The 19,147-nt window shown below is 41.8% G+C and overlaps 3 protein-coding genes across 6 annotated transcripts; all 3 read left to right on the top strand.

The window, feature by feature from the left end:
* Positions 1 to 522: 522 nt before the first annotated feature.
* On the top strand, positions 523 to 8,051 carry LOC115036175 (verprolin-like). Its single transcript, XM_029494313.1, has 6 exons — positions 523 to 600; positions 1,041 to 1,174; positions 2,770 to 3,378; positions 3,563 to 3,634; positions 6,492 to 6,559; positions 7,959 to 8,051. The coding sequence occupies exons 2-6, from the start codon at positions 1,135 to 1,137 to the stop codon at positions 8,049 to 8,051; spliced, it is 882 nt and encodes a 293-aa protein (XP_029350173.1). The 5' UTR covers positions 523 to 600; positions 1,041 to 1,134.
* On the top strand, positions 7,963 to 12,435 carry LOC115036007 (cytospin-A). 4 transcript variants are annotated; one of them, XM_029494097.1, is made up of 8 exons: positions 7,963 to 8,489; positions 8,833 to 8,926; positions 9,051 to 9,117; positions 9,798 to 9,858; positions 10,122 to 10,254; positions 10,739 to 10,855; positions 10,940 to 10,999; positions 11,103 to 12,435. In XM_029494097.1, the coding sequence occupies exons 1-8, from the start codon at positions 8,467 to 8,469 to the stop codon at positions 11,190 to 11,192; spliced, it is 645 nt and encodes a 214-aa protein (XP_029349957.1). In that variant the 5' UTR covers positions 7,963 to 8,466; the 3' UTR covers positions 11,193 to 12,435. The 4 variants fall into 4 exon arrangements, with proteins under 4 accessions (XP_029349957.1, XP_029349958.1, XP_029349955.1 ...); XM_029494098.1 differs by having other exon boundaries at positions 7,963 to 8,483; positions 8,830 to 8,926; positions 11,103 to 12,434; XM_029494095.1 differs by having other exon boundaries at positions 8,830 to 8,926; positions 11,103 to 12,434.
* Positions 12,436 to 13,837: 1,402 nt separating this feature from the next.
* Positions 13,838 to 18,969, top strand: LOC115036241 (CD109 antigen-like). Its single transcript, XM_029494366.1, has 18 exons — positions 13,838 to 13,862; positions 13,997 to 14,230; positions 14,339 to 14,461; positions 14,572 to 14,611; positions 14,924 to 15,005; positions 15,082 to 15,187; positions 15,334 to 15,454; positions 15,530 to 15,639; positions 15,738 to 15,929; positions 16,174 to 16,278; positions 16,384 to 16,446; positions 16,566 to 16,736; positions 16,840 to 16,995; positions 17,719 to 17,788; positions 17,976 to 18,054; positions 18,176 to 18,293; positions 18,523 to 18,636; positions 18,756 to 18,969. The coding sequence occupies exons 6-18, from the start codon at positions 15,167 to 15,169 to the stop codon at positions 18,852 to 18,854; spliced, it is 1,419 nt and encodes a 472-aa protein (XP_029350226.1). The 5' UTR covers positions 13,838 to 13,862; positions 13,997 to 14,230; positions 14,339 to 14,461; positions 14,572 to 14,611; positions 14,924 to 15,005; positions 15,082 to 15,166; the 3' UTR covers positions 18,855 to 18,969.
* The last annotated feature ends 178 nt before the right edge of the window (positions 18,970 to 19,147 follow it).

Below are 19,147 nucleotides of genomic sequence, written 5' to 3'. Positions count from 1 at the left end.
AGGTTTGAGAGAAATGAATTCAGTAAAAGTTAGACAGACAGACTGTAGGTCTAAATAAATCCAGAGGTAAGTGTGTGTATGGGGCATGGGTCAGCACATCCCAGAGGCAACAGATGTCTCCTGATCCAGCCAAACTGCGCCTCCCAGCGGACACGTCCAGCAGCGCCATCCTTCACCATCACTGTTTTATTCCACTCACTATTTTGTTGTGTGGACCAAAAACAGGGTTTCTATGCGCATTAGCATTTGCGTCTCGATTGTTTTATCCGTGTGATGTTGCTCGGTAATCAGGAGGTGACGGTGGGGAAATGCAGCGGACCCCCCCTCTCTGGGAGGACACGCCAGGACGGCGCGCTCGGCTGAGCAGCGCCGGGGGAAGCCAAGCGTGGGCAACAACAGCCCACTGAACTCACAGGGACACATTTGGAATTCATTTGTCTGCTTTCAGAGGTTTGGATCCCTTTTTGTTCTTATTTCGCTGTTGCTTAAAGTAAAGCTCTGGATATTTGTTTAACTCGGTCGGCGGAAAGTTTCTTACAGCAACCTAAACGCGTTTTCAAACTCCAAGATGCGCCTTCGCCTCAGGAGTCTGTGGGAAAGGTTGGTTTGCCTGGCCTTTGACCAAAATGGTGTTTCGTCCCTATCTAAATATTTGACCCGATGTGTGTTTGCCAATTTGGATTAGTTTTGTTGTTAAGATGGCGCTTTCTGTTGGTTTTGGCGCATTTCTCGGGTTTTCAGTTTCTACTGCTTCGGATGTGTTGAAAAGTGACTGGCACCGGAGCGTCCTGTTTCTGTGGCTGATCTCTGTCCCGGTTTTCAGCCTCTTTGTTTACTCACTCTTAGATTTTCTTAGCATTTAAATGAGCAGCATGAACTCCCAGTTTCGTTCCCCTGCCCAGCAGCAACCTGAAGGCAGCCGGAGGTCCGATAAGAGCTGAAGCCACTGAATTATATCTCAGATGGATAACAGTGCAAAAGAGCACGACTTCATCCATCATCTTTCTGGACCGCCTGTGCGTGTGTGTCTGTGTGTGTAGGTCACCTCCTCAGTGTCACTTTGGTGTGGGCTGAGTGAAAAAGCAACAAGCACCTGCAGGCCCGCATCGGTGACCCCGACAGCCTTCGTGCAGTATGGGCAACTTTTCCAGCAAGGATGGCCATGGACTCACAGGTATGTCAGTGCACACACACATACATAGATACACTCTACTCAAACTCAGCCCACTTTTTAAAAAATCTATAGTTCTGCTCAAATCACTTTGAATCTTCTTTGATTTGATTTGTTTGTGTGTTTGCCTCATCTTACTTTGAGAATGAAGCCTACACACCTTGAGGCTCTGACTCATTTAGGTGGAAGAGGAAAGGTAAAGATAAAGAAAGACTGAGCATACTACAATGGAATCCTTTTAAAAGAGCGAGTGGATGAAGGATAATAAGGAAATGAAGGCAACAAAAGGAGCAGCGAGTGGGGAGACTCTGTGTGTGTGTGTGTGTGTGTGTGTGTGTGTTTCCTGAGCAGCAGGAGGAATCTTGGCAGCCCTCCTGCATGTTGCCCAGTGAGTGGTCATTCTCCTCGCGTCCCTGTGTGATTTGTTCTGGCCAGCTGTGATGAATCGGCAGAATTCCCCGGCTCAGCACAAGGGCAGCGGATTAATCATGGAAAGCCTAATGCTATCTGACATATACACTCACACAAACCTGAATGAACACACACACACACACACACACGCACACACTGATTTGGTCAATCTGCCACCCATGGTTGGACGAGCACATTAAGGTTTGGAATGAAGAAATAAGAAGCAGGAATGCCATGAGAGGGTTATTAGACAATCCTGTCATTCTTCTCCACTGATTTGGTCTTACAGCAGGTGGTGCATAACTTTGCAGATGTTTGAGTGCAGCTCTTACATCACTTCAATGCAAGCACATTCATATTTCTGGCGGCAAGGGTTATGTCCAAACATGGAAAACGAGGAAATTACAGGAGACATGATGCCCAGTGGTTCCAATAGTTTCTCAAGTTATGATTAGTTGGATAAGGAAGGCTGCGTTTAAAAGTTAAAAGAACAAACAAAACCACTAGTTATTTTTACTACCTGTCTTCTGTTATTGTCAGATTTGGAAATGTATTTGCGGCCCACTGTTTAAATTTCAGCTATATGACAACTGTCTGCGTGTTTCTGAATTTGAACAATGAGTGTCGACGTAATACTGTGGATGAGCAGTCAGGGAGGAATGCCACCAATAAAGCATCTGCAGGGGCGTGGTCTGGGTATCTGACCAATGAGGGCCTTGTTGTTCTGGTCACGTCCCTGGATGGTGTTTTCAGTATAAACATGCCACATGAATGACCACTACATTGTTTCCTGCTGTAGTTCAGTCCATGAATTGGTTGTCCTGCCATTTTTCGTTTTTGAATAATTACGCAGAACAGGGAAAAAAAAAAAGATTTTGTGCACAGTGTCTTTCACAGTGTCGACTCAATACTCTGAACGGCTATTTTTACTTTTGCCTGTTTGTAATGTAGGAGTAGTTGCTCTATGCTTACCACTGATTTTTGATAAAGATGAGCCTGATGTAGAGAAATGTTACACTGAAATATGTGGAAACTTTAAACTTCCAGTGAACAAACAAAGAAATTGTAATTTTAGTGAAGATACAAGACATCTTGTGTCCATTAATCCTAAAATATGTCTCGAAATGCTTTTAAAATATTCATTTGCCATTCTTATCTTTCCTGAATTCCATGTTTTTTTTCTTTAGGGGCCCATGGGGACAGTTTCCACACTCCTCCTGCTTCTCCACAAAGTGACGTGCCGCCTTTCATGGCTGGTGTCCCCCAACTGCTTCACCCTACTTCACCTCAACCTTCCCTTGCAGCCCCAGTTTCACCTCCACCTCCAATTCCAGCCATCATATCTGTTGGGAAGAAATCCCAGCCCACCACACCAACCACCCCAAGCAGTTCCAGTCCTGCTCCTGATTGGAGGCCTCCAAACAGCTCCAAGAGCTCAACCACTGTCCCTGGTGTTGGCCCCAGTGTTAGCCCAGTACACAACAAGCCAGGAACTGCTGTGGTTAAAGGAAATGCTGTTGCGGGGAGAAATGGAGGTCCTCCAACTTCTACTCCCAGGCCTCCAGGCGCCCAGGGGAAGACTGTGGCTGTCAGCCCGACAAAAAGCCCCTCTTCTTTGTGCAGTGCCTCACCTTCAGTAGGCAGCTCTTCAGGACAAGACTGGAGAGAGAGGGACAGTGGACTGAGTCAGTCTTCACCAGCTCATCATGAAGCTGGGGACAGCCGTGGTGAGGAACTGGAGAAGCTGCTGGAGGAGTGTCGGTCATCCCTGGATATCTCTGACCCAAGCACAGAAGGCAACTACTATTCAAACTTTCTACAGATTAGATCTAAATATACTTTATGTTCTACCTGCAGACATTTTGTGTGGAGGGTATACATTTTCCTATTTTGAGCATGGGAAATCCATGTGCCTGAGATTTCTTTTGTGTATTTGCTATGCATGTGATGTCTTCTGACATTTTGCTGTCTTTCCCTTAGAAATACTGAAGCATCTACTGACAGAAGTGAAGACTTTGAAGAGCACTTTGCAGGTGAGATGTGATTGTAAGGGTGATTGTTTTTTTTTGTTTTTTTTTCATATTGAGGTCAGTTTAAACTTTCCCTCAAGTCAGTGTGACAATAAGGGTAAGATAAGATTCAGATTCAGCTGTACACATGCAGGAATCAAGTTTAACACAGGGGGAAGGCAGTATCTAATAATGTAAATGTACATTAAAATATAAAAAAATTCATAGATTGAAAAGAAAAGACAACAGAAACCAACAAAAACAAGAGCCCTTGAAATGGGCTGTGCTACATGCCCTGGGAGCTCAAGCTCTGCTAATGGAGGTCTTCCTGTCCTTTGCTTCTCTGGAGAGGTGCAGTGGAAGATAATTTTTCAAATCAAGCTTTGTTATTTTTGTAGTTTGTGCTTGTAGAACTGATCACAAAAGGCTTCATTTGGTTGCTTCACTTGAAAGAATCTTATTTTTAAGCCTTGAAGTGGCAAATGAAACAAAACAAAGACTCTTACTAATCCATCTTCTTTTGTATTTTAATTGTTCATCCACAATTAAAATATTAAAGAGCATGGATAAGTTAGTGCTGTTGTTTTATTTTGTTTGTCTAGTCTTTATCACAACTGTGCACCTGATATTACCTTGAGATTTGGAGTTGTGTGCATTTTTTGAGTACCTGAACCTTGAAGTGGACATCTGTCAGTATGAAGATTCCACATTATGAGTGCTTCTTATAAATCATCAAATCAAACTTTTATTTACCTTCCTGGGATCCAGGCATGAGATGTTTATCTGGTAGGGCTATTTCAGACCGATCTAATACTGGGCCCAAACCTAAACCGTGCACAATAGGGGAAAAATTGATATATAATAAAAATATTTGCCAAGGCATCCAATTGCCTTGGAAATTCAAGCTCGTATGAGGATGGCGATATTCTGTGGTAATTTCCTGTCAGTTTTTCGTTCCAATGTCTGACCCTCCCTTATGAGGACTGTAGCCAGAAGCTCTCAGCTTCCTCTAGATCTGGCACAGATTACAACAACTGGAATATGACCTGCAGTTTGCAATACTAGCTCTTTTCTCTTCATTTCCTGTATTATAATCAGAATTATTTTTTCTTCAATTATACCATAAGCAAGTACTGATAATGCACATGCACTCTACTTCCTCCCCTCCACACCTCCATGGTGTTCCTGTTTTCTCTACTTGATATTCCATCCTTGCTCCCTCCTGCCTTTTCCTCCCCTTTCCTCTACTTTCTCACACCCCCAAAAGGACCTGGAAATGTAAGACTTCAGTTGAGCTAAATATCAGAGACTGAGGTAGCTGTGTATTAAAGTTGGGCCGCTGTGTTTAGGAAAGGATGGGAGCAAGCTTGAAGGGCAATGAAAGCTTGCTCCTGCCCTAGGAGCCTTATTGTGGTGAGTTAGAGAAGGGGAGTGCAGTGTGGAGGAGGGGGTTCACATTCGGCTGTTCAGAAGACAAAACTTGGTTTGTTTTGTTCTGTGTGTGTATGTGTGGGGGGGGGCTGGCTGCCCATGTGTTTTTGTCTGTGTGATACACGTGAGACAATGCACAGATGCATTGACAGTCTTGGCCAGTGAAATTGATTTTTGCTTTGTAGGAAAGCCACCCCTCCCTTCTGCTGCTTCCCTCGCTGTGCCTCTCCGCCTTTTTCTTCATTCCCTCATTCTTTCGCCATTAGAGAGCTGACCGCTCCTTCCTAAGAACCAGAACTCAAAACAGTCAACCTAAAACTTCTGCTGCAGCCCTTCCTCTCTGTCTTCTTCTCTCTTCTCTGTCTTGCCCCCTGCCTTCCTGGTCTCTCCATGCACTTCCATTCATCATTTTATTTGACCCAAACTTGCTGGCCTCATCTTGACTTTCCCAAATGCTTCTATCTCTCACTGTCTATGAAATGGCCATTGTACTGCCGTCAAATTGAATTCTGAGAAGACACATGATTACCCAATGTGCCAGCTGTGCGTGCTTGTGTGCACCAACAGTCTTCAATTGTCTTAACCAACAAGAATGAAAACACTCCATTCATGGCTCAGTAGTAGGTGGCATGTCAGACTTGTGCTCCCTGCTAGACATTTAGTCAAAGCCCTGCTTTGAGATCAGTTCCAGGTGAACACTGCTGGAGATTCTGTCTGCTTTCTTTTCACCTCCTCCACCTAGGCTGTTCCAGCAGACCAGGCTCAAAAGGGCCCGGTTTTTGGAGACCATGGGGACTGTTCACATGCAGAATTTGGTGGAAGAGTTGGTGAATGGGTTCTTTTGCACACACTGTGTCAAATTTACGATACAGAGTAAATGGCAGGGGCTTTCTATTTCCAGTTATTCGTCAGACAGGTTAGCTATTTTGTACTGTACCTACATGAAACTGGTATAGACAGAGTGAAATGTCCCTTAATAAACCCAACAGTGTATTCAACCATATTTTCAGTTGGGGTACCTCCCAATATGTTAGAAAGACTGGGTGTGGAGATGACATGGGGACAGATGCTTCAAATAAACAAACACACACACAGAGTGCACAAATGCGTTGGACCCTTTCCAGGCTCTGTTAGAAAATCAGATGTGAATTGACAGTATAGGCAACAAGTGTGTCTGTGTGTGCCTGTGAAGCCTGGACACATCTGGTCTTGCAGTGGGGCACTAGGTCAGGTCTTGAGGGACCAAGTAAGTGTGTGTCTCAGAACTGACAATCCACACCCTTATCTCAGCGTGAACTGAGGAGCGTCCCTTCCTGTTTCCTTAAACAGACATGCTCCAGTTGGAGTGTCCATGTTGCGATAGCAAAGACAACATCCTTCATATGGTGTGGGGTTTTTGTATTTCTTAATATAGAACTACAAACACTGTGACACTGTGAGCCTGCTATGCATTTGGCGCATACTCCCAGTTGGGGTGTGCCACCAAGTTACCCTGAATGTGTGTATTGGTGTTGAGGAAAACAATGTTGGTGTTGAGGTAAGAGCAAGGAAAACGTATGTGTGGGAGAGAAAGGGGGAAACATGATATATATATGTGTGTGTGTGTGTGTGTGTACCTTTATGCTTCCCGTATAATCGGGTCCAGCTGTGGTCTTGAGTCACTGGTCAGACGAGGGAGCAACTTGGCTCAGATATCTTCCTCCTCCACATCTCTATCCATTCTTTATCTAATTACCAACCTTCCCAACCTTTTCCGCTCTTCAACTCCTCCCATTGCTCATTGCAAATTTTATTGCCCCCCCCCCCTTTTTTTTTTTCTTTTTCTTTTTTTTTTTCATTCCATCTCTCTCTTTTTATGTTGATGGTTACTTCAGGCTTTTTTTATTCTCTGAGTGAATCTTTTGATGTTTGGGTAGTGTTTCTGCATGTCTGAGGGAATAATGCTCTTAAGGAATGAAAGCTTAGGAATCTTAGTTAAGGCTAATCTTCCAAATCAGTCTATTTTAGAAAAGAAACTTTCTCATCTAATGAGTGCAGCTCATTCTTGATGGTTAACACTACTGCAAAGAAAGGAAACAGTTATTGATCACAGGGATGGTGACACAAAAGGCAGTTAGTTTCACAATGCTGGCAAAATGTTGCTCAAATGTGTTTTGTTTTTTTTTTCCTCTTTGTCCAGACGTGTTTGAGGGCTTTTTTTTTTTTTTTTTAATGAAACACACATTCATGGTATCAGATTTTAGATAACACGAAATAAAAGCTTCTGGCTCAGTTTTGTCACTAAACATGACTTGCCAGCCGTTCCTCTGTGCTTGTTGAGGCTTGTTGGTTAGTTCAGTTGAACTTGTAGCCTCCTAATGAGTTAATCTCTGAATGTTGCTCATTTGATTTGATTAGATTCATCATTATCTGCTTGTTTAAGTCTTGTGGCTTGATTTGCCCTTTTTAGTTAAACAGTGTAATTGTGAAATTGTTAGTCATGCTAGCACATAAGGATGAATTTTGATATCATTGGTGATTCAGATGTCATCATTAGATCAACATTTTTTGTATAATTTGATTTTGTTATAACAAAATATCCAAAAAGTTAATGACGTGATGATTACATGATAATATAACTATATGGATGTTGAAACAATCATGCAGCGTTTGTAAGGTACGGTGTTCTTCTATCCAAAAAACACTTCTATGGAAATGTCATCAAAAAGGTGCGTAACAATGTTTAGAGCGTTAAGCAAGCTTAATTTGACATGAAGTAAATAAAGTTGCAAACAATTGCTGTGAAATTAAAAGCTACTTGTTTGCCGTCATGTACCACGTTTTTAACGTTACAAATGGTTGCAAATTGGGTTGTTAATACAAACATCTGCAATCATTTGGAATAACAAAAACATTGTTGTTGTTTTTTTGATCACACTCATTGTTTCCCCTCTCAGACGGAGGTGGGGAATGGCTGCAATTTCCAGGATGATCTCCAGGTGGCAGTGTCAGTTGCAGATCGCCTGAGGCAGAGGCAGAAGAGGAATTGACGCACTCTCGAACAGCGCACAAGGATGTTGAGAGGGAGCTGGCTTCTGCCCTGCAGAGCTGAAGGAGGCTGACGCACAGCTGGTCCCCCTGAGAGGGGAGTTAAAGGAGAGCAGACAGAGGCTGGCAACTCAACTCAAGCAAAAATGATACTCATGTCCATGTCAAGAACAGAGAAGCCCAGCACAGAAACAACCAATATTTCGAGGGCCAAAGAAGGGACCCGCAAGGGCTTGGATTAGGGCAGTACACAGGCTGGGACGAGAATCATGGAGAGTAAGAGCGGAGAAGACGTGACCTGAAAATGTGGTCAGCGATGAGCGAGACACCTGCAAGGGCGTGGCTAAACGTTACCTGAGAAATGTAACCAATGAGGATAGGAGTGGAGGCGAGCTGCGATCTTCTGAGACACGAAGGATGGTACCCACAGAGAGGTCAAGGTTTGAATAAACTATTATTTGAACTGTTTTAACTTGCACTTTTGGAGGAATACACAACGCATCTGCAACACATGAGTAATGAATCATTGTGTGTGGGCCTCAGACAGACACATATTTAAAAACAAAGCCTCTCTCCTGCGGTGAACATTTTTCTCTCTGACATCATACACACAAATGGATAACAACTACCAAATTTGGTTAGGACTTTGATTGTTGCACTTGATCCACAGGCTTTTGCAGGGACACTTGGCTCCAGCTGAGTTTAACAGCTGCTTTAGATAACATGTTTCAGAAACATTTGGTTTGGTTTATTCTATCTGTTCTTAACTGTTTATTCCAGAAGCCTGTCCAGATTACCTGCCTACTCAGACTCCCTCACCATGCAGAACGGAAACTCCCAGTCCAATACTGCGTCATCAATTGGATCCACAAACAAGGTGAGATTATTCATCTGGGGGAAGATGCAAGATTCAAGAGCTTGTAAATTTTCATGCAGTTTAAATGGCTCCTTGTACATGCTAAGATTTTCCCCCAAGTAGAGTAAATTTTGTTTTGTTTAAGAACCTGGGGCAACTAAGAGGCCGAAGAAGTCTGGAATGTCAAGACAGCAGGTCAAGCACTGACACAGGTGAGTGTGTACAAACAGCCTGAGTACCATATAGCTGGCAGGTGCTCTGAGAGACATTACAACAGGATAGAGAAGAAACTCAGCAGGTTCACCAGGGTGTTGTGTTTTACATCAGTGACCATCAGAGCCAAAAAGAAAGGGAAGCATGTAAGCCCGAAGGGAATTGTTGCCCAGTTCTCTCAACTGTCTCTTAACTATAGAACATTTGATAGTTTTTCATGTGATTGTTTTCTTTTTCTCGTAACACACAACTTTCACTTTCATTTGCTTCTGCAACATGCCTTTTTTTTTTTTGCAGCATAAAAGCTGTTTTGATAAACTAGTCGCACTTCCACTGTTCAGCACAAAACAGCAGGTGGACAAAGTCAGCAAGTGGCTGGTGAACATATCAGAGCAGCTTGCGCTAAAAGAACCAGATCAGATCATACTCAGCATCTGCTAGATGTGTAAATAACATCTTTAGCTGAAATGTCTGCCTGTACATTTAAAGCTGTGATAATTCCATCAGTGTTGTGGATGCTGCCTGTTTTACTGCCCACAAGGAGCCAAAAAGCTTAATTAAAGCAGCTTTAAACATAAAAACAATCACATGTTGTGTAGATTGGGATCTCTCAGTACTGCTTGTTGATGATTATAACTTGCTGTTAGCAGTAAGGCGGTATTGTTGCTTGTCTTTACAGGAAAATGCGAGGAGTCTCTTAACAAATACAACTCTTCTCTCACTGAGTTACCTGCCACCAAGTGAGTACACACACACTCACAGTAAGCTCGCACTCACCAACAGACATTGTTTTCAAAAAGACAACCTCTTTTCTACTTCCTGTATGTGTTCTGAACCAGTAAATTTGTCTGCTAAGCTATAAAAGCTCAATGATAGGGTAAAAAAAAAAACATTCTTGTGCAGACTAATGTGTTTTGTCTTTCAATACCACAGTTTGTGAAAAAAAGAAAAACACTTAATGGTTTTTTTTGTTTTGTTTTGTTTTGTTTTTTTATGGCAAAAGTGAAAAAATGCATCAGCAGTTGTATCCTGTTGTCAGGTCCCAGGATAGTTTCAACCCACTGCTGCGCCGCCACGGAGGCTCCAAGAGAAACTCACTGCTCCGCTGGTGTCAGATCCGAACTCAAGGCTACAAGGTGAACAGGGACATGGCTTTGTTAAACTCAATAAATGTATGACTTGAGCCAGTGTAAAAAAAAAAAAAAAACCTACCTGCTGTAGATGCCCACATCAAAAAAAGGAATAATTTTAACCACATGCTGGATCTTTTCTTATTGAACTAGATTGGAATTATATAAATGTTCATTCTTATTATAATGTACATTTATATGTTCAATTACAATTGGCATCTGTAAAGATATATAGAATAAGTATATACGCCTGCTGTCGTACTTATTTAAAGTCAGATTTTCCCTCTTTCCTTCTCTTGAAATCCAGACTTCACGACATGACTCATAATTCATACTGCTCCCCAGAAGAAATGAGAATTCCAGTTTTCCAAAGTTCCTGGAATAAACCTAAAATTCTTACCACAATTGTTGTGCATGAAAAATGCACACTTCTAGAGCTTCTCAAACTCCTGTCTTCCTGTACCTCTTTCTGATTCTCCTTTACTTGCAGAATATTGACATCACCAACTTCAGCAGCAGCTGGGCTGATGGTCTCGCCTTCTGTGCTGTCTACCACACCTACCTCCCCTCACACATCCCTTACAGCACTCTCACTCCAGAGAACAAGGTAGGGACTGCGCCTGGCACCTGCACAGCGAATAGGACCATTTGATCTGTGATGTTCAACTTCCATTCATCAATTTCTTTGCAGAAGGAGAATCTCAGTCTGGCCTTCAAAACAGGGGAGACTGTTGGAATTGCACAGACCTTGGTAAGCCCTTGCGTATTTTGCAAAGACACATTTGTAAAGCACCATCTATCTTTTCCATAGTGGATGCAAGTTGAGTTTGTTATTTGATATCCTTGCCTGACAGACAGTGGAGGAGATGCTGAGAGCAGGTGGTCCTGACTGGCAAAGGGTCCTGAGCTACGTGGAGAGCATGTACCGACACTTTGAGATGTGACTGCTGCAGGTATTGACAGACAATCCCATTGTGGATCCTTAAGGACTTCATAAGTGAAACATGTTGACAGCTCTCTGAATATTAGACCATACCTTTGGTGAGCCTTGGGACATTGGAGAAAGTGTTCTTCTGTTTCAAAAAGAACTTAAAGCTGCAATCTGAAACTTCCTGGCATTAAAATATTACATTTTATAAATGAATCATATCGCAGAAACACAAATAACAGTGACAAAAAGCCATTGTAGCCAGACGATGTAAACAGATCATTGTTCACTGGTCAATTCTATTAACTTTAATGTGACTTCACAGCTCAGGCAAGAAAGGTGATACTAAATGATTCATTTTAGTGCCTTAGACATAGCTTACATGAACTTGATAAATTTTACTCACTCCAGTCACTATTTCATTTCATACTCTCAATCAGCTGCCACTTCACATACATCATTTTCAGATATTCAGAAAGTGAGTTTCATACTGTAGCTTTCATAGCGAAGGCTATGTTTTGTTTTCCTTTCTTTTTTTTTTTTTTTAGAAATTCAGTGTGTTGAGTAAAGTTCATGTACAGAGCTGCAGTATATGTCTCCACACTGGTACATCACTGGCAGAAAGTACTGTATCACATAATTTGTCAAAGGTTTTTCATCCACTTTGTTTTGCCTTCTGACCTTGCATTTGATGCTTGGCAAATATTCTTTTTGTTCCTGGGCCTTGCAGCCTTCTGTAAATATGCACTTTGTCAGCACTTTGTTGGTAAAAGAAAGCAATGATGTGCAGTACAGATTTGACAAAACTGTTATAGTCTTGTTAAAAGCTGAGTTGGCGTTCAGTAGCAAGGCTGCAGACCATTCACAAGATTTGCCTTTGAAAGACAGTTGATGTTTTGTCACAGGAAACACTGAAACTATGTGCCAGTGATCAAAATCTTACTGCCAACCTGTTATCACATCAGTGCCAATGCTGTTCAGGTGCTCAGGGATGTGCATTGCAGAAGTGACATAGAGCAAAAAAAGAAAGAAAAGAAGCTTACACAGGATTGTACATCCATTTTCAACATTATGTTTCTCACCAGCGCTGAGAAATATATTGTTAGGAAGTTTGAATCAGAGTTTGCTGCCAAAATTGTCCATGCCAAATATTGGACAAATAAACTTTAAATTGTAAAACATGTTTATATGTAACTAGTGTGGAGAAAAAAAAACATGATACCAAAGAAATAAAATAATTTGAAACAAAGAATAATGAGCGAGTTTTGTTTGAACATGTAATGAAGTATTTCCTGAAAGACTGGACATTCATTCCCATCTCTTCCCTTTTTTGTTTTTTTTTTTTTTTAAAGCTCATCTTTAGTGATTTAGCTTTGAGTCTGCTGCATCCTGCTGGTAAGAGAGAGTCAATGCAAGCTTTTATTGCATCTGTTTCATCACTACCTCAGTGAAAATTGTAATGATTGCTACTCACATCCATGCTGCAATTTTTTCTACAAACTCTTTGTGCAACCTGTACTTTTGTGTCGCACTGGAAGAAAATACAAAACAACATGTCTGGCATTTATGGACTGAGAGCATTTGTTCTCTGTGGGCTTTGGACACGACTGGGAATTGTCAGACTCTGAATAGACAGATGAGATGCTTCTCCCCTTGGGCAAAGGCGTGAGTGTGACAACAACACCCCCCCACCCCGACTCACTTATCCATTGTGTGTAACAAAGAATATACCTATGATAATGTGTATGCCTGCTGGTGTGTGTAACACTGTTGGTGTAAGGACAGGAGGTGGAGTTTTGTAATATGTCCGGATGACTTGAGCTTGTATAAGTGTGCAAGGTGTATAAGGTGCTGTCAGTACTGTAGTTCGGTGTTCGACAAAGAGCTGAACAGAAACATGGATTGGATCTGGACCCTGGTTCTCAGTTTAGGACTCATGTATTTTCCTGTGCCTGGTTCAGCTCAGGATCCAAACAGGTAAGTGGTGCTGTTTGTTGTCAACTAAATCACAGTAACTCAGCAAGTGAAACCTTTGGAATTCTCTCCACAATATAACAATGAACCACAGCATAAGAGCTGAAGACTCATTGGAGCCTATTTGTTCGCAAATATTAGTAGTTGTATGTTGTCCTAGGAAGCACTGTTCTACACGTCTGAAGTAGGAGCATGACTCTCCACAAAGTTTTTTGGCCTGATGAAACCATGGTTGAGTTGTTTACAAAGAACATTGAATGGAGAAAAAAAAGGTAGCCAATATAGAAACCTTCCAAAGATGAAGTATAGTTGGGTGAGGGTAATGATTGGGCTTGGCTTCCCTTGGACCTGGAAGTTTATCAAGGAATCTTATAGGATAATGTCAGACTGACTCGATATGCTACAACTAAGGTCTTTGACTGATCAATGCCTTCCTCTATCAGGACAGTGTTTCTGATCTCAGGTCCTGAAGCGGTGCGGGCCGGGACCCCAACTCTGCTTGCTGTCACTGTTTTTGACTTCTCAGGAAGTTTGATGGCTGAACTGACAACGCTAGAGGGTGACGCCAGAGTCACACAAAAGGAGGATTACCAAGGAGGTGACACTGCAATAAGAGATTTTGGGTAGATTTGCATCATGCTTTTTGACTTTTTGGAGCTCTAAACCATCATGTTGTTTTTAAGGTTTGACCAGGATCCTCACGCTTCCTCCTGTGGGTATATTTTATCTTCATTTCTTTTGTCTAACTTCTTTCAGGAAAGCACTGCAGTTTATACTTATGGATGAAAAAACTATACTTTATGCTTTCAATTATGTCTTTATTTTTCTGCTGCACTCTCGCTCCAGATTCCTGACTCTATAATCCAGGATTCTCTCTTAAACTTGACGGTGAGAGGCTACAGGGGTGGCAGTCTCATTTTCTCCAACACCACCACTCTCAGCTTCTACCAGAAGAATGTCTCTTCCATCATCCAGACCGACAGATCACGCTGCCAGCCAGGTGATACCATCAAAGTCAGAGTTGTCTGTGTCCAGTTGGATAACCTTCCATACAAAGGCAAAGTGGATATCTCTATACAGGTAAGGGGTGGAGGGGGGGCAGAACAAAGCCACAGGAGCTGAATAGATTGTTATGTTGTCATTTCATGGTGCTGTAAAGTTTGACTAATGTTCCTTTGTCACATGCAGGATCCCAGTGGCGATATTGTTGACAGGTGGGAGTCCACAGGGAACCCTGGAATTGTTCTGCGGGAATTTAGTTTATCTCATTCAGCTCCCCTTGGACAGTGGGCGATCACAACAACAGTGAATGTACGGTTGAGTTTTAATTTATTTTACATGTTGTGTTAAAATTGCTTTTTTTTTTTCTTTTAGTTTTTAAAAAGGCGCCTGCCAATTAAATCTCTTCATCTTTATCACAGGGAGTAAATGATGAGAAAAAATTCATCGTGGAGCATCAAGGTAAGGCCTATAATTTTGATGCCATGTTGTTTTGGAAAGGTTAATATTTTACATGTGTTCTGTACAATGAGAGAGTCCACGTCCAAACAGTCCTCCTACTGTATAAAAATGCAAATCCACAGTTAATATGTGGCATCAACAAGCTCTGAAAGCTTAAGACCACAGTCACTGAAAGCTTAAGTGGAGGCAATCCTTCCACGGCCAGCAGGAACAAGACGGTTGCTCTTAAGACTGACTGTAAAAATTGTTAACCTTTTAGTCAACATGCACATTAATTTCTTTACTGATTGCTGTGGATTACTGTTGTTTCAGAACATCTTCCCTTTGAGGTTCTGGTCAAAACACCATCACGGGTCCTTGTTGGAGGGGACATCTCTGGATCAGTGAGAGCACTGTGAGTTTAATTAGATTATTCACGACAATAACATCACATGTGGACAGGCACTCTGAGGAAGTTTTTGTCTCTCCAGTTATCCAAGTGGACAACCTGTGCATGGAACCTTCACCGTCTCTGTTAGTCTGGCACTTCATGTGCGTAATGCAACCACTCCCCATATGCTAACACAAACCAAAGAGGTAAAGATTTACATATTATTGTCACGGTTATTCTTAAAGGAGTGCGCACTGACACTACATTTCCTCCGCCATTAAAAAGAATTTAAAGTATCTGCATACTATGATGGTAGTGACTTTTCACTCCCCGACGCCCCCCTCGCCTACAGATTTATGGGTCAGCACGCTTTCTCTTCAGCAAAGATCAACTTCAAGCCCTACACATTCCTTCAGGAGGGACCAGTGGTAGCCCTGTGCATGTTACTGCCTGTGTTACCAGCAGCTTTTCTGGTGAGATGAACATTGAGGCTGTTGACTAAAGTATAAAGTATAAAGTTTTTTCCATAAGATCTCTTTTCCCTTCAGAATTTAAAGTGAACAGAACAGTTGAAGTCCAGATTATGCCGGACACATATCAGCTCATCTTCTATGATTTTCCACCTTCACTTAGACCAACTTTACATTTCTTCAGTAAAGTGAGCAATTTATCATTACTCTGTTTGTGTGACAGCAGTTTTCAATTTTTCTTCTTGGTAAATAGATGGTAAATAACTACTTACTCACTTTTTCACAGCTCAGGATCTCTAGATTCGACAGAACGCCACTGAGCTCACAAGATCTCATGTACTCAGCTGTTGTCGAGATCAGTCAGAGACAATCCACAATGAACACTGAATCCACAACACTGATGGTTCCAGTGCCCAAGGATGGGAACGTCCACATTAGCTTTATACTACAGGAACAAGTTGAAATGCTCTTTATTCGGGTGCGTATTCTGATTTACAGTTCCTGAGATGCTGGCAAGAAACACTGACCCTGAGACTTTGACTTATTTCAGTAACTTAGCTCTACTTAAACCTTAGTAAAGAGTAAGCAAACATCTTCTAACTCAGAAACTAATTTAACAAAATTTTGTTTACTTTCTTGTCTGAGAAAACTCATGAGCACCAAGCATGACCAGATACATCTTTTCTACGGCCTTGTATTTTGTATACTCTGTTTATTTTCAGGCCAGATTCCAGTCCAGTGAAGAGATTCTGAGTGTTTACAAAAATTATTCCTCTCCTAGTGGCTCATATATCCAGATCTCCCCAATCACTACCTTACCTGCGCAGGTATCCTGAAACATGCATTTTCTAGCTGTATGTCATTCCTTTCTAAATTAAGATGTTAATTATGTAGTTACAGATGTTTTACATGTTTGATTTTTTTACTTTCAGATTGGATTGGCGCTTCAAATCGATGTGGAGAGCACCTTTAAACCTATTATGCTTCATTTTGTGGTATGTTTGGTCAAATCAAATTCTAAATGCATATATTTCCTCTGATATTTCTGATTGCCATGATTTATTGACATATAGACAAATATTATCTTTATGAGTCTCCACTGTGTAACTTCCAGGTGAGCTCTAGAGGCCAAGTGGTGGCTGCTGGATCAAAGAATTCCTCCTCTTTTTTCCTGACACCAACACTCTCCTGGACCCCTGAGGCCTTCGTCACTGTCTACTGCATCCCATCTGTTGGAGAGATCTCCATCGACACAGCACACATTCCCATCAAGCAGCCCAATGATGTACATTATTTGTTTTCATTTATTGTTTACTGTTGTTTTGTTGGATTATTGCGATAAGTGCATTTCCCTCGAGGACATGTCTGTGATTGTTTGCTTTCCACAGGTATCACTGAAATGGAGCAATGATCAGGCCCGGCCTGGCCAGCAGGTGTCACTCAGTGTGAATACTCTTGAGCCCAGGTCCCAGGTCGGGATTGTGGTAATGGGGACACATGATGACAGCACGCCAGAGGATGAGCAGGATTTAAAAACTAACCAGGTAGAGCATCATGTTTGATTCGCCAAAGGCTAAAAAACCAGGGACAAAATATTAATTAGTTTATGTGTTGTGGTTAAGATTTAGAGTTGCTTGATAGCAACACGGAAGTTACGGTTGCTATCAAGTTACTCCAAATGCCTTAACAACAAAAGAGCAAAATGCACTTTCTGAAACTCTAAACTTTTGTGAGGTCTTAGATGACGCCTCATTAGCAAAATTTCTCCCCTGTGTGTTTTGCAGTTTAAATACAAAGCACAAGTCCTCTCAGTCACCGTCACTTATTGTAAAATCTTGGTAGATAATATTCCTTTCCCAGACGGGTACTCCATGACTGCTCAGTTTATAACCACGAAACCGGTCGACCTGGTTGTAACCTAGCTGCCTTTTTTGTTGAGGGATGATTGTGTGTGTTGAGTGTATGACCTAAGGACTTGGCCAAAATGTAGGAAACAATACTTCACCACAGTGGGTTGTCTTATGATGACCTTTTCTCATGCCCAAACTTTTGGCAGCATGCATTGTGTCCGATAGAAAAGATCTCCTCAGGCATTCACAGAGAGGAAACATCATAGTTTTATATCTTATGTCACCTGCCAAGACCTGACCTATTTTCCACTGGCCTTCATACCAATCCATCCTCTGATTCCACATTCTTGTATTTTTAACAGCTGCATCAACAAATGTATCATTGTTATTGTTTTTTATGTGTCTGTCATGCCACAGGGATCTAATATTAAAATGCTGACCAATGCCAGACTGCATCAGAAAAAAGCCTTTAATGGATCAAAAGAAGGTAAATTAGAGAGGAAATTTATGGCATCCTTCAATACAGTATATCATTTACCTTCTATTTTGGGCTCCCTCTTGTGGCCGTTTAGGACATTATGTTGATCCTTTTATTTCCGATAACAAGAGTGGATGTAACCTTCAGTCTGAGCTTCTGCTGATGCCTTTTCACTCTTCTGGGGGTTTTTCAACAGTAGATGCTCTATTGGTGAAGTACTGGAGCCCCTGGCTGGCTGCAGCTGAAACCATGCTGTGGTTAGACACTAATGTTAGGTGAGTACCGGAAGGTATTCAAGCTGTTGGAGTAGGAGATTTAAATTGCTGATGTGTGTTCAGTTCACAAATGAGCAAAACTTCCTAAATAAAGATTGTGTCATGCTTATTTTTCTGTCAGAGACAAAATCTGGACAAGTGAGAAAATAACAGTGCCAGACGGTGTTACTGCTTTAAGAGCTGCAGCCCTGGTAATGTCAGACAGCCTTGGTTTGGGCTTCACTCCTGTTCCACTAAAGGTACCACATGTGCTATTTTCCAGAGCTTTCCCCCCTTTCTATACAAAAAAGAAGACAGTGAAGTGTTTGCACTGATTTTCCAGTTCTTCTCACTGTTGCCACTGCCTGTACTGAAATGCTTTGTCTTGGTGCATTGCAAATGTATCCATTTTTCACTGAGTCAGGTTGATTTTTGCTATTCAAATTTTGTTATTGCATTTTGTACTGACCTATGTCCTTTCCTTCACAGCTAACAGTTTCCAAAGATTTCTCCTTGTCCCTGAATGTCCCAGCATACCTTATCAGAGGAGAAGAGATTGTGTTAGAGGTGAACATCATCAACCATTTAGAGCAGGATATAGAGGTATGAATGTGTTAAAGTATCTCACCTGTTGCCATAACATGTTTCAGCCCTTTCAGCTATAAACCTAGTCATATAAACTATACAACGGATTTTGTTTTTCTCTGTTTTTTTTGTTGCAGGTCATCATACTGCTTGCCCAGAGCAATTCCTTTGAATTTGTTTTGGGAGGAAGAGGTGAGGTCCCTGTGATAAATGCCCAGAAACTCAACCCTAGGTAGACATTGTCTCTGCTCAGCCCTGTTTCCCATAAGGCCTGTAGCTCTGGGTGAGATGGACATATCTGTTGACGCTGTATGCGCTGAGGCCTCATACAGCCTTGTCCAGAAGTGCTTTGTGAAGGTATGAACTCAGATTGTGACGTCTAACTTGGGAGGTGAGAATAGTGAGCATAGATGTTTCTAACATACAACGTGCGACGTGGCACACCCTTAATCCTGCAATAACAATGATTTACGTCACAGTTCCTGAAGCCTGAGGCGTTTGAACAGTTCTTCTCAAAGACTTTGGTTCA

Source organism: Echeneis naucrates, chromosome 22 (assembly GCF_900963305.1).
Source record: "Echeneis naucrates chromosome 22, fEcheNa1.1, whole genome shotgun sequence".
In the NCBI taxonomy this organism is placed as follows: domain Eukaryota; kingdom Metazoa; phylum Chordata; class Actinopteri; order Carangiformes; family Echeneidae; genus Echeneis; species Echeneis naucrates.
Note: the sequence above shows the minus strand (reverse complement) of the source record. Positions and strands in the feature narration are given on the sequence as shown.

Bases quoted from the DNA above. Each gene is read 5' to 3' on its own strand.
- LOC115036175 (XM_029494313.1), top strand. From the start codon at position 1,135: ATGGGCAACTTTTCCAGCAAGGATGGCCATGGACTCACAG. The intron at 1,175-2,769 runs GTATGTCAGTGC...TTTTTTCTTTAG, and splicing joins GGATGGCCATGGACTCACAG to GGGCCCATGGGGACAGTTTC. The intron at 6,560-7,958 runs GTAAGAGCAAGG...TTCCCCTCTCAG, and splicing joins AAAACAATGTTGGTGTTGAG to ACGGAGGTGGGGAATGGCTG.
- LOC115036007 (XM_029494095.1), top strand. From the start codon at position 8,467: ATGGTACCCACAGAGAGGTCAAG. The intron at 8,490-8,829 runs GTTTGAATAAAC...TGTTTATTCCAG, and splicing joins GTACCCACAGAGAGGTCAAG to AAGCCTGTCCAGATTACCTG. The intron at 9,859-10,121 runs GTGAGTACACAC...TTATGGCAAAAG, and splicing joins ACTGAGTTACCTGCCACCAA to TGAAAAAATGCATCAGCAGT.
- LOC115036241 (XM_029494366.1), top strand. From the start codon at position 15,167: ATGCTAACACAAACCAAAGAG. The intron at 15,188-15,333 runs GTAAAGATTTAC...CCTCGCCTACAG, and splicing joins TGCTAACACAAACCAAAGAG to ATTTATGGGTCAGCACGCTT. The intron at 15,640-15,737 runs GTGAGCAATTTA...ACTTTTTCACAG, and splicing joins CTTTACATTTCTTCAGTAAA to CTCAGGATCTCTAGATTCGA.